This window comes from Rhamphochromis sp. 'chilingali', assembly GCF_963969265.1.
Source record: "Rhamphochromis sp. 'chilingali' genome assembly, chromosome: 1".
NCBI lineage: Eukaryota > Metazoa > Chordata > Actinopteri > Cichliformes > Cichlidae > Rhamphochromis > Rhamphochromis sp. 'chilingali'.
Window position 1 is genome coordinate 69,066,097 of NC_137929.1, and position 13,077 is coordinate 69,079,173.

The 13,077-nt window shown below is 39.6% G+C and overlaps 1 protein-coding gene across 3 annotated transcripts in view; it reads right to left on the minus strand.

Moving 5' to 3' along the window:
* Nucleotides 1-1,636: 1,636 nt before the first annotated feature.
* The window catches only part of LOC308396253 (cytidine monophosphate-N-acetylneuraminic acid hydroxylase-like), a 41,555-nt gene continuing 30,114 nt past the window's right edge, over nucleotides 1,637-13,077 (minus strand). For all 3 annotated transcript variants that reach the window (XM_080881419.1, XM_080881417.1, XM_080881418.1), the window contains 6 exons: nucleotides 12,593-12,728; nucleotides 11,688-11,831; nucleotides 10,460-10,634; nucleotides 9,137-9,253; nucleotides 4,437-4,552; nucleotides 1,637-2,030 (listed from right to left, as the gene is read on the minus strand). In XM_080881419.1, coding sequence (XP_080737545.1) covers nucleotides 1,913-2,030; nucleotides 4,437-4,552; nucleotides 9,137-9,253; nucleotides 10,460-10,634; nucleotides 11,688-11,831; nucleotides 12,593-12,728 — 806 coding nt within the window. In that variant the 3' untranslated portion in view covers nucleotides 1,637-1,912. The remainder of the gene's footprint in view (nucleotides 2,031-4,436; nucleotides 4,553-9,136; nucleotides 9,254-10,459; nucleotides 10,635-11,687; nucleotides 11,832-12,592; nucleotides 12,729-13,077) is intronic.

Consider the following 13,077-nt stretch of genomic DNA (forward strand, 5'->3'; position numbering starts at 1 on the left):
TGACATATATTTTACTTTCCTACGATAGGCCGACGGGCAGGGCAGAGATAGATTTTGGTAGCCCGACTGGAAAAATTTTGCGAAAAAATGAATACAATAATAAGTATAATATATTGTTTAATAATAATGACAACTAGGATTATTACTGCTTTCTTCCTCCATCTTCAGCTATGTTTCCTGCACATGTGAAAAACTGCCTCTGCCAGTTTCTTCTGCTCAGTCTTTGATGTTTTCTTCTCTTTCTTCATCAGGTCTTTAGACACACTTTGCAGAAAGCAGCAACAATTTCTGCACCCTGCTATTCTTCACATCTTGTTCCAGCTGCTGACAAGAACTGGCTGCTTTCTTTGTCAGAACCTTCCAGTAACAGGCAAGGGTAATGGTCTGGACCAATACAGGCTGTCGCCAGTACCCCTACCACCATTCCTTCACAAGTCTGAAGTCTGGAGTTCAAACACCAGGGTGATCTCTCATCTTATATACACACACACAGACAAAGACATTCCACAACTCTTACATATTACCCCATGTTACGGATTCAAAATATTCGAGGAGGGATACAGGAGGTAATCCAAATAACAACACTGATCCGGCCGGGTGGAGTCAAACGATGATTTTAATGAACACACGTGTGGGAGATGTACACTGCAAAACATCAGCTGTAGATCTCTCCTTAACAATACAGAAACAGTTATTTTATATCATCAGGGAAATTTATAACGCCCCCTCATGCATTAAGCAGATACAATACATGCATACATCAAATCAAAACCAGAATGACTTTTAACACATTTTGAAAAGAACATCGCCTCGTCTCCATCCCAGGTGTCTTCCTGTCGCTGCTGGACGCTCGCTTATCGTCTGGAACATCAGGCACACATTCTGCAACAAACTGCTCTTTTGCAGGCACAATTTTGCTGTCACAAGCAAAATGAGTCTATAAATGAGTCTATCTACTGTGTGTGTGTGTGTGTGTGTGTGTGTGTGTGTGTGTGTGTGTGTGTGTGTGTGTGTGTGTGTGTGTGTGTGTGTGTATGTGTCAACCTGAAATGCACTTTGTTTCACCTCTCACCTCACCAGCTAAACCTTGTAACCTTTCCACCAGACAGAAGGCCAGCACGTACACAACTGAAACTATATGTGTAATATATTGAGTGAATGTTTTAATCAAATGATACTACTTAAAACTTAATAAAAGAATATAAACAAATAAGAGATCATTAAGAATAACCTGATATAAGTGTTTTGTAAGCGTGTATTGCAACTGGCCAGACATATCGCTGGCCAAAGCTCTTGACCTTCAATTAATGGACTGAGCCACAGCTCTTTTATAGGCACAGAATACAATATGTATAAAATGATTATAGTCATTCCCATAACAAGAGTTCAAAGATTGCCAGTACGTTTGCTCATCTCAATATAGTCTGAAAGCTATAAGCTGTATTTGTTAATACAATATACTGCAGGCTAGATAATAACAAAAGACATTTTATTCCATCCCACACCCACCTCACAGGCCTATACCTTCAAAGAGAGAGATCTCTGACTATATTCTTCACTTAACTGTTGCTTCCCCTACTTCCACAGACGAGCAGAAGGGCTTCACACTATCTATCTATCTATCTATGTACCCCCCCCCCACACACACACACCTGAATGTTTCTGACTTTACAATGGGCCCTCTGTGAAGGTGCCATAAACACGAGGCCCACTTGTAATAACGTTCATGCATACAGCTAGTAAGAAAGTGATATTACTATTACTAAAGTGATCAGTGAATCAGAAAAGAAATCTTCCACCACAAAAGAGGCACAGCAGAAGGTGGTGTGGTGCTTACAGCAAGAAGGTCTTGAGTTTTCACAATATAAATCAGAAAACAGTAACTTGATCTTCACAAATCCAGAATGCAAATTCATGACAAGGCACAGTTATTTCCCATCCCGGTCTCACTGATGGGGACGACCTGCTTTTGGAAGTGTTCCCAGTCGGGCTTGCAAAGCGGCAGCTCTGCTTGGAAGTGTTTCCAGAACCTAGAGGCCAAAAGAAGGTGATTAAATGGTAGACTAGTACAGTGACCATTTACATGTAGCCCAAGTTATTTTTCTTTTGTTATCATTTCCATATGTCCTCTAAACATAACATGACGGCAATCATAAAGTTACTCACAAAAGTAACCATTTCATTGTAGTGATAGTTAAACTGAGAGCTATTAGGCTTGGAAATGGCAATTCATATCCTTTCCAAAACAGACAAATAAACATGCCATAAAAATAGGAGTGTATCTGTCTGTTTGCTTCCCCCCACACACAGTATGGAACAGCCGTTTCTGTCAGAGAACAGGAGTAAGTGTTGCATATATAGGGCTGTTATATGGGCTCAAATTGTGGTCATAAATATTTTGTAATTTTAAATCAGAATGCATAGTTATGAACTGAGTTTTGTAACCTTGTAAACCAAAATATCTAAACAGAAGGTTAAAAGTTTTTTGTGTTAAGTTCTAAGTAAAGCACCCCTCTGTCAGCCAAACCCATCTGTTCTCTGATTGGATTGTTAAATTTGTGATTGACATGACATTGACCAATCAAGTGAAAGGAAAAAAAAAGGGAAATTCGTACATGTAAGTTGAAACTCACACACAGCTCAGGAACTTGAGTGCAGAGTTTTACATGTAGTTTTTTGCTTTGTATCTGTAACCTGACCTTAAGACAAAAAAATTGTAACTTGTGTAAATATTTTTTTACGAACACAATTTTTTTTTACACACACACACACACACACACACACACACACACACACACACACACACACACACACACACACACACACACAAATTCTCATCTATAGATGCACAAACATAAACTTTTCAGATATTTTGGTTTACAAGGTAACAACTGACAGCTACGCATTCTGATTTACAAGTACAAAATATTTATGACCACAATTTGAGCCCATACTGTTATTTTAGCAAAAAGTATTTTTTGTATCTCACTTCAGGTCTGTATGTATTTTTATCTGTGTGGATCTGTCTTTGTAATCAGATGTGTTAATGTGCAACTGAATCTGTAAGTGTTTAGAAATATGTATCAATGACAGTCTTAAAGCTTTGCTCAAAGCACTGCTAATGCAGGTAAGTTATTTACTTACCCAGCATTTGAATTGGCTGTCCTTTTACATGTGACCTTGGCTGTATTTTTGCTGAGTCAGATCCTCAAAAGTGTATGCAGAGTTGTGTGTAAGTGAACTCAGGGGTCAGCTTTCTTTCAGGCTCAGTATGTACCACCAGCATTACTCAGTCTGCAAGTGTGACATTAGTTGACTGGTAGTGATGGTTGTGCCAATGCAATGTATTTACCATATGTAAACCTAATTCAGTATACACCTGTATGTATTATAAGAAAAGTTTCAAAAAGTAAACTTTATGAGAATTTGAACTACTTTGACTGATATAAGAGGTTTGTTTTAGGTGAATCATGAGTGGAGTAGTCACAGGTGTTCCTAGTTATGGATAAGATGTATTTTTTTCTTACAATAATAGCTGCTTTTGACAGGTACTGAAAAAAACAAAAGAAAATTTGAATTCAGATCTATCTGAGCATGTCTTGCATCAGCACAACCACCATGACCAGCCCTCTAACATCACACCTCAGACTGTGTAATATTCCACATGTTAGTATGTACTGAGCCTGTCAGCCAGAGCCCAGGATTACTAAATCGTTGTCCTTCAGACAACTCTCCAAACATATAAAGATGTATAAAGATAAACAAATAAAAATTTATAAAGCTCACGAGGTGGACTTTATAGATAATTGGATGATTAGGAAACTTTCTGGAGGAAACCTGGTCTAGTTAGGAGAGACGGCATCCATCCCATTTTGGATGGAGCAGCTCTGGTTTCTAGAAATCTGGCCAAATTTTTTTGGCGCTGCAGTGGTTTGTATCATATCTATCTAACACACTCCAATTTGTGCATGTAAATGGAGAGTCGTCTTCACACACTAAGGTCAATTATGGTGTTCCACAGGGTTCAGTGCTAGGACCAATTCTGTTTACATTATCCATGCTTCCCCTAGGCAGTATCATCAGAAGACATAGCATACATTTTCTCTGCTATGCAGATGACACCCAACTCTAACTGTCTATGAAGCCAGATAACACACACCAATTAGTTAAACTGCAGGAATGTCTTAAAGACATAAAGACCTGGATGGCCGCTAACTTTCTGCTTCTTAATTACTCGGCCCTGAAAATCTTAGAAATATGGTATCTAACCAGATTCTTACTCTGGATGGCATTCCTAAAAACTCCCTGAAAAGCCAGCAATACACCCACTGCGTTTAAAGTCAATTGGATGAGGAGTTGTCAACGAGCAAAGAACAGAAAAACAGATTTACAGAACATGAAAGAATTCTCAAACATATCAGATAAAATGTCTGTACTTGTGGTGGTAGATGTCTGGGTCTCGGCTGATGCGGTTCTGAAAGCCAATGTACAGGTCATCCCATAGACAGCCATGAAGCACCACGTACCTCATCACTCCAATCCTGTTTTTAATCTAAAAGGAAACCAAGAAGGGTCACTGCTCTGTGCAAGCAAATATGTTCTTGAAATATTTTGCGAATTCCTCAAACTACAAGTCTTTTACATCTTGTACAAGCACTTAATACATTAACCCTTTAAGATCTAAAAGAGGACCAAGTTTGCCAGAGCTTATATTATATTTTTACATGCTGTAGTGCCATTTTTAGGAGCATTTCAAGTTGCAATACATCAATACAACCATTATAGCCCAATGTTTAATAATATGTATGCATTAAGTGCATAGTAATTACATAAACTGCAAAAAAGTGCAATAAACTACAAAATTAAACATATATTTCTAGTTAGAGAAATTTAAGAGTCTTATTCCTCAAAACTGTAAATACAAAAGAGTTGCACAAAATAGTTTCCCTCCACAGGAAATTTATTTTGAGTGTCTTCATAGTTTTATTTTTGAAATGCACCAATTTTTATATACTGCAGGAAAAACTAAAATGAATATTATAATACAAATTTTCAAAAAAGAAGCATATGCATCAAAATAAACTATATCCAGCAGTGCAATATGAGTCCTAAGCATCCCAGAAACGACACAGAAAGTCATAAAGTCAAACATGATTTTAAAAAACACCAGTATAGGCTTATAAGGCCCTGAAGGTAATTTCCGCGAAAATGACATCACTTCCGATTTCGGGCAAGTAATGGCGGACATGCAATAGTTCGCGCTGACGTCTATTCCAACGTAGGAAGTGTTATGAACAGCTGATCGGATCGGCAAAGCGTGTTTCTGGAATATTATGTTTTTGTTGCTGCAAATGCTTTTTATGCAGTTTTTGCAAAGCTATATGTGGAAGGAAACCGTGACCTAGGACAAGCTGATGGCATAAGATACAACTCCTCCGGTTTCATATTCAAAAAAAAAAATTATTGCGCTAGCTTACGTGGCTGCAGTTCTACAGGGGTTTAAAAATAGTTACGCAAAACGGAGCGGGCACACTCCAACTGGAGCATTAAGGGTTAAAAGTAAATAATGCTACTTGCAGGGCCACAATCACAAAATTAGCCTGTCCAGCAGTTCCAGTTTCCTCAGAACAGAGCCAGATTAAATATTCCTGTGCACCACAAAAATTCTGATTGCTCCTTGGTCCAGGAAATGCAAGTGTAGCAATATGTCACTAGAGTTGTAACAGTGTTGAAAAATAACCTCTGTTAATGTGGCTATATAATGCAGCTGCATTATTATATAATCCACCCACTGTTTTCATCTTCAGTGCCCGGTACCAAAATAGAGCAGAGCAGCTACCTGAACGCTACTCCAACAGAGATCGATTATCTTGTTAATAATATTACCTCTATCTCTATTGAGCCAACCATCCCTTTAACGTTAACTAGTACTGACTTCATGAACTTCTTCACAAATAAAATTTTAACCATTAGAGAAACAAATTACTCATGATCATGGTCACTTTAATTACCATTGATATTCACTTACTCTTTTTCTCCAATTGATCTTTCTGAGTTAACTTCAGTAATTACTTCCTCCAAACCATCAGCTTGTCTTTTAGACCCCATTCCTACAAGACTGCTCAAAGAAGTCCTGCCTTTAATTAATGTTTCAATCTTAAATATGATCAACCTATCTCTAATAATTGGCTATGTAACACAGACCTTCAAGCTAACAGTAGTTAAACCATTGCTTAAAAAGCCATCTGTTGACCCAGTGGCCTTAGCTAATATTAGCCAATCTCCAACCTTCCTCTCATAACAAAAATCCTTGAAAGAATAGTTGTCAAACAGCTAACAGATCATCTGCAGAGGAATGACTTATTTGAAGAGTTTCAGTCAGGTTTCAGAGGTCATCACAGCACAGAAACAGCTTTAAAATGGTAAATGGCCTGTATTTGTATAGCGCTCTACTAGTCCCTAAGGACTCCAAAGCGCTTTACACATCCAGTCATCCACCCATTCACACACACATTCACACACTGGTGATGGCAGCTACATTGTAGCCACAGCCACCCTGGGGCGCACTGACAGAGGTGAGGCTGCCAGACACTGGCGCCACCGGGCCCTCTGACCACCACCAGTAGGCAACGGGTGAAGTGTCTTGCACAAGGACACAAGAACCGAGACGGTCCAAGCTGGGGCTCGAACCGGAAACCTTCCGATTACAAGGCGACCTCCCAACTCTTGAGTCACAATCGCCCTACGATCCCTTTAGTAAAGGTTACAGATTATCTTCTTATGGCCTCTGACAGTGGACTCATCTCTCTGCTTGTCCTGCTACACCTTAGTGCAGCGTTCAATACTGTTGACCATAATATCCTATTAGAGCGTTTAGAACATGCTGGAGGTATTACAGGTACTGTGCTGCAGTGGTTTGTATCATATCTATCTAACGTACTCCAGTTTGTGCATGTAAATGGGGAGTCCTCTTTGCCTTGAGGCGACTTTTGTTGTGATTTGGCGCTATATAAATAAAATTGAATTTAATTGATTTGACACACTAAGGTCAATTATAGTGTTCCACAGGGTTCAGTGCTAGGACCAATTCTGTTTACATTATCCATGCTTCCCTTGGGCAGTATCATCAGAAGACATAGCATACATTTTCACTGCTATGCAGATGACACCCAGCTCTATCTGTCCATGAAGCCAGATAACACACACCAATTACTTGAACTGCGGGAATATCTTAAAGTCATAAAGACCTGGATGACCGCTAATGTTCTGCTTCTTAATTCAGATAAAACTGCGGTTATTGTACTCGGCCTTGAAAATCCTAGATATATGGTATCTAACCAGATTCTTACTCTGGATGGCATTACCTTGGCCTCTAGTAACACTGTGAGGAACCTTGGAGTATTTTTTGACAAAGACATTTACATCTAACTACAGTCACTGTGTTCTGGTCTTAATTAATTCACCAAACTCCACATTATTATTGTCCAAACACTTCACATTCCACATGATTATTACTCAAACAGCTTCTGCACTGAATCTCCATTGCTTCCCCAGGGTTACTGGTCTCACTCTGAGGCGCCTGGAAAGTGGCCGTCAAGCTGGATGTAGACAAGCAGGCCGTGCTAGAACTGGACACTGATGCGGAGGAGCAGGCTGTGCTGGAACTGGACGTGGACAAGGACATGGACGAGCAGACGATGCTGGAACTGGACACGGATGTGGACATGCTGGACATGGACGTGGTGTGGCAGCTGCAGGACCAGACAAGGCAGGACCAGATGAGGGAAGGACCAAACGATGGTGTGGCAACCCCTGGTGGCTGAATGGCCAGTGACATGGCTGCTGCAGATGATGGATCTGGTGGCACTGCTCGTGGCACTGATGGTTGGACCGGCTCCTTGGAGCCAACTTTCTTTGGAGACAGACGGAGACAGATGGCTGAAGGGACCCCTTGGGACGTCCAGCAGGAACAGGGGATGGCTGAAGCGACCCCTCGGACCCTCCAGCGGAGACAGACAGCTGAAACAGGCCCCTCGGACCCTCTAGCGGAGACAGAAGACAGCTGAATGGGCCCCTCGGACCCTCTAGAAGGGACAGACGCAGGGCCAGCAGGTCTAGAGACCTCTGGCGGTGATGAGACAGAATAACGAGGCCCAGAAACCTCTGGCAGAGACTAAAGAGAACCAGCAGGCGTGGAGTTTTTTGGCAGGAATGAAGTTAACTGTAACTGCACAGGGAACAAAGCTGGCTCGGAATGCAACGGCTGGGTCTGTGCAGTGCAGGCGGTCTGTCTTGGCAGGGCCAGCAAGATGAAGTCCTTAGCTGGTTGAACAAGCTCTACAGAGCTTCCAGCAGAGGATGGAGGTGGCTGGGTTGACGGTTGAGCCAATGACTGAATTGCAGACAACTGAGCAGGTGGCTGAACAGCACACGACTGAAGAGCAGACGGCTGAACAGCAGGTAACTGAACTGACGGCTGAACAGCAGGTGACAGAGCAGGTAACTGAGCTACATATTGAACAGAAGATTGAGCTGAAGACTGAACAGCAGACGACTGAACTGCAGGAGACTGAACAGCAGACAGATGAACTGCAGGCATGGAAGGCCGTGAGCGGACAAAGTCTGCTTGCTCTCAAGCTTGTAGCATGTCCCGGAGACAAGAAGAAGCAAAATTAAACACACTGCACAAGGACAAGGACTATCAAAATAAAACAGGTAGTGCATGACAGACACAGACTTGACATTGAACAAAAAGGACACAGGAACAAAATCGAAGAACTAGAAATCACAGAACACAGCACTAAATTACTAGAAATACTGTTACAGAAACCAAAAGACTAATAGAGATAACAATGATGAAATCAAAGATCAAAAATAGAACAAAACTCAACACACTATGTCACCAACCCAGGATTCTGACACCTTTATTTCAGAAGTACACCTATAGTTGTGGTAACAGTATATATATATATATATATATATATATATATATATATATATATACAACATATTCCATATGTTAGATGGAACACATGATAATTTCATCATGAAATCATCTTGGTAGTCATGACAAATTACTATTATTCAGGTTCTGTTGTGCTGCTGTCTGTGTGTTTAGTGCTCTATAGTGACTCACCTCCAAGTAGGAGTGCTCTCTGTTTGGTCTCTTTGTGGGGAATGATAGATCCAGAAAGTCCACCAGATAGTCATAACCGTCAGTGATGCATTCAAACTTGTCATCTGTTTCAATGACCTACACAGAGACATGTGCATTTCAGCAGATTTGCATCCACTCTGAGTAAGATAGCAATGTAATGGAAAAAGAAGTGAGCCAAGGTGATTCGTAACAGCTGGAAGGAAGGGAAGTGACGATGAGGAATCAGAGCAGAGAGCTGGGTTTTTATTTTGCTTTTTTGTCTTTCATTTTAAAATGTCATCATTGCAGGATGTGAACTACATCTCTATTTCTAGTTTCTGTTAAGGTACTGCAGAGGCTGCTGAGGCACGACAGAATTCTTTTTAAAAAAACATAAAGATAAAGACAAGGAACATTTCTGCTCAGGTATAACAAAAAAAAAGTACACCAATGTTCATGCATGTTCATCAAACAAGAAATGTCAGACTGAAAATATTGAAGTTCCTTTTAATTTTGTTAAACTTTATAGATCATTCCATAGGACTTTATGGCTTACAAGGTTAACTGAAACTAAAATAATACCAAAATCACTATTATGTGCATTAAAAAATGTCAGTCACTGTCATTTTCATGAGGAATAACAGCTTTGCTAACAGCTTAGCTCATTGGACTAGCCAAATGAAGCTTATTCATAAATTCAAAAAGGAAGATCTGTAGTCCCACAGATTTTTCAGGCCAATCAGCCTCTGCTCTGCCGACTTTAAATCTCATCTGTCGTTTTCCCTTCCAGACACCATCGTGCAACTCACAGTCTAAATTCAGAGGGCGGTCCTGCCCTTTCCCTATCACTGCTGGGATTCTGTTCTGCTGCGATTGGTCATCACAGTCTAATCCCAAATACCTTAATTGAATTCTGTAAGTGAATAATTCATGTTTAGTTCCTTCTAATGTTCTCTTTATTGAATTTCCTCCCATCCATCTATTTTTTTAGCACTTGTCTAACTCATGTTCACAGAGGAAGGAGTCTAAGTTTTGACAGGGTGGGAGGCGGGGTACACCCTTAGCAGGTTGCTAGTCCATAAAAGGGCCACAATATACAATAGTTTTGGGGGGTTTTCCCCTTTTTTTGGGAGGGGGGGGGTTATGCATTCCCCTCCAACCTTGCAAAAATGGACAAGTGTATATATTTTAACTTTTCTGGGGGCCTCTTTATTATTTATTTATTATGAAGCAGTAAGCAGAGAAATGCTTTTAAGTAGGAAAGATCATGAAAACAAATTAAATGCCAAAGAAAAGTAAAACATTTCTGTCAAAACCATTTACCCGCACAACCAGGTTGTAGTTTTGAAAGCCAGCCCATGTGTAATAAAACTGGATCCAGTTTTGATGCTTAAATATGTCAGACTTGATGGCGCTCTTCAACTCATTCACATACAAGTCGAACTCCCAGCTGTCCTTGTAGATTTTTGCACTAGCTGGGGGATTGGTGATGGCCTCCCTATGGTTGGTCATAGCAAAGAAAGTTGCAAAGAAAATATTTCATTTAGCACTTGCATGTGCAGTTTACATGATGTATTACAGGGGTCTCAAACTCATAGCCCAGGGACCACTTGCAGCCATATGAAGGCAATATGAGCAGAGAGTACAAACATACTGAGTGACTGGCTGTGTTAGTTCAGTGAGAGTCAAAAACTAATGTGTACACTTATGTCTGCATTTTTATTTTGTTAAATAAGAACAAAATGATAGCCGAAGTGCTGCCACAAAGAGAGTACCAGTGTGTTTATTTGGTAGTTCAATGAAAGGCTTCAGTTAGTTAAGAGGGAGGAAAAAAAATCTGCATTCACATTTGCAGTTTTGTCTTATTATACAATATCTGAAAAAACAAAACCCCCAAACAAACCAAACAAAACGCTACAATTTCACAATTATTAATCGTTGTTTCTTGTTTGTTTGTTTGTTTGTTTGTTTTGTAGTACCATTTTACTTGAACACTAAACTGGCATACAATGACATGACAATGCCAGCAGTGGCCCACATCTCATTTAAGTTTGAGACCCCTGTTGTATATTTGGAAAGTTACTAATCCTGCCTGTGCTCTTTATAATGATAATAACTCTTTAAAAAAATAATGCCATCACACAACATAGGCAAATGCAGTCAGATTTGGATTTTCTCCTTTACATGAAATAATTGAGTAGCAGTAGCTTGTCAGTAAGAATCAAAGTCATATACATTTACTGGGCACTTACATCAAAACGGGAAAAAGACGGGGCTGAAGCTACAGCTCAAAGAAAAATCAATAAAAGTGACACATTTTACTTTTACATTTGCAGTGCAGACAATGAATATTTGGACAGTGAGATTTTTTTCCTCATCAGACTCTCAGAAATAAAATGATCTGTTTATACACTGGCATTGTAGAGACTGACATTACTGTTTAAATTTCTGTGTTTTATGTAGTTGTATTACAAAGATGGAATATCAGTCTCTTTCTTTCCCACATCGACCAGGAATGGAAAACATAGATAAACATGTGAGCTATTCCAACCTGTTGGTGGGGTCTCTCAGAGCGAGGCCGAGGTCCAGCACAGCACCTGGCTGCGGTGTCCAAGTTTTGATTGCCGGTGCAAGCTTATTAATGAGTGCATTGAGGTCCTCTGCACTGTTTTTGATATTCGAATCCTTTATGTATCTTCCAACCAACACACAGTACAAACAGACACATAAGTAAAGGGACACATAAAACACAAATTAGGTCTCATGTGTTTAACTTGACAGTCATTAGCAGTAGTGTCACTGTCAAAAGGCCACAACTGTGTTGTACAACCATGTTTCCAGAAAACATGAATGCTGTGTATGATGTAAATAATGTTAATCACATTTTTATTTAATAACATAACAAATGTATTGAATCAAAGAGAAAAAAAGTCTTCAGTTTAAAGGTCTTATGCTAACAACACGTTTCACAAACATTGAAGCAGCAGCAACACAAGACTGGGAGAATTTTGTAATGTTAAAAAAAAAACCTGGTAGAAAATCTTAAAATCAATGATAAATGAATCTAAGCTGCTGACAGTTATAAACACAGGTCAGTATAAAAGGAGCAGCTCATCAAAGTGGAGTCATGGTTGTAGATTGACTTGCCAACATAAACTGCATATCAGCTCATAGACAGCTGAAACAGAGCTACAATTAAACAGGGAATAGATAGAAAAAGGAGCCCATATATAGACCAAACCCTGTTTTGTTTTTTATTGTACATAGTTGTGTTTTAAATATTAACTTGCCCAGATGAACTACATATCAGCTTTGACCTTGGAATTTAGATCAGATCAGCTAACTTTGTTGTGAGGATTCTTCTGCCAGGGAACATAAAAGTAGTTCAAAACCAAAAAGCTCTGCACTTTATTAAGTCATCTCTGATGCTGTGCAAACCCTTATTACAAACTCTACCTGTCTGATGGATGAGCCTCCACAAAGTATCCAGCGAATGGGCAGTAGATCCTCGGCTGCAGGGATTTCACCAGTGCAGCTTTGTAATTCAGCAGCTTCTTCCTCTCATTCTTGATAAACTCTGCCTTCCAGGAATCTGGAAACACATCAACAACATTTGCTTCATCTCAGCAGTTTGGTGCACTTTGACACTGTTGATCACTGTTGATTTTGTTTTATTTCATTATTTTACTTTTTTGTTTATCTGAACACATACGTGTGTGTGTATATCTACATATATATTCGTATCTGTAAATGAAAATATATGTAGTGTGTGTATATATTGTTTTTTTGTTTTATATGTCTGAAACAAATAAAGATACAATACAATACAATACAATACAATCACAACATATCAGTTTGACAAGTCCGTTCTTACATCGCTAAAAGAGCTACATGTAACCATCAAAGATTCCAGCATAGATGCTGTTGTGTGTAGGTGGAGG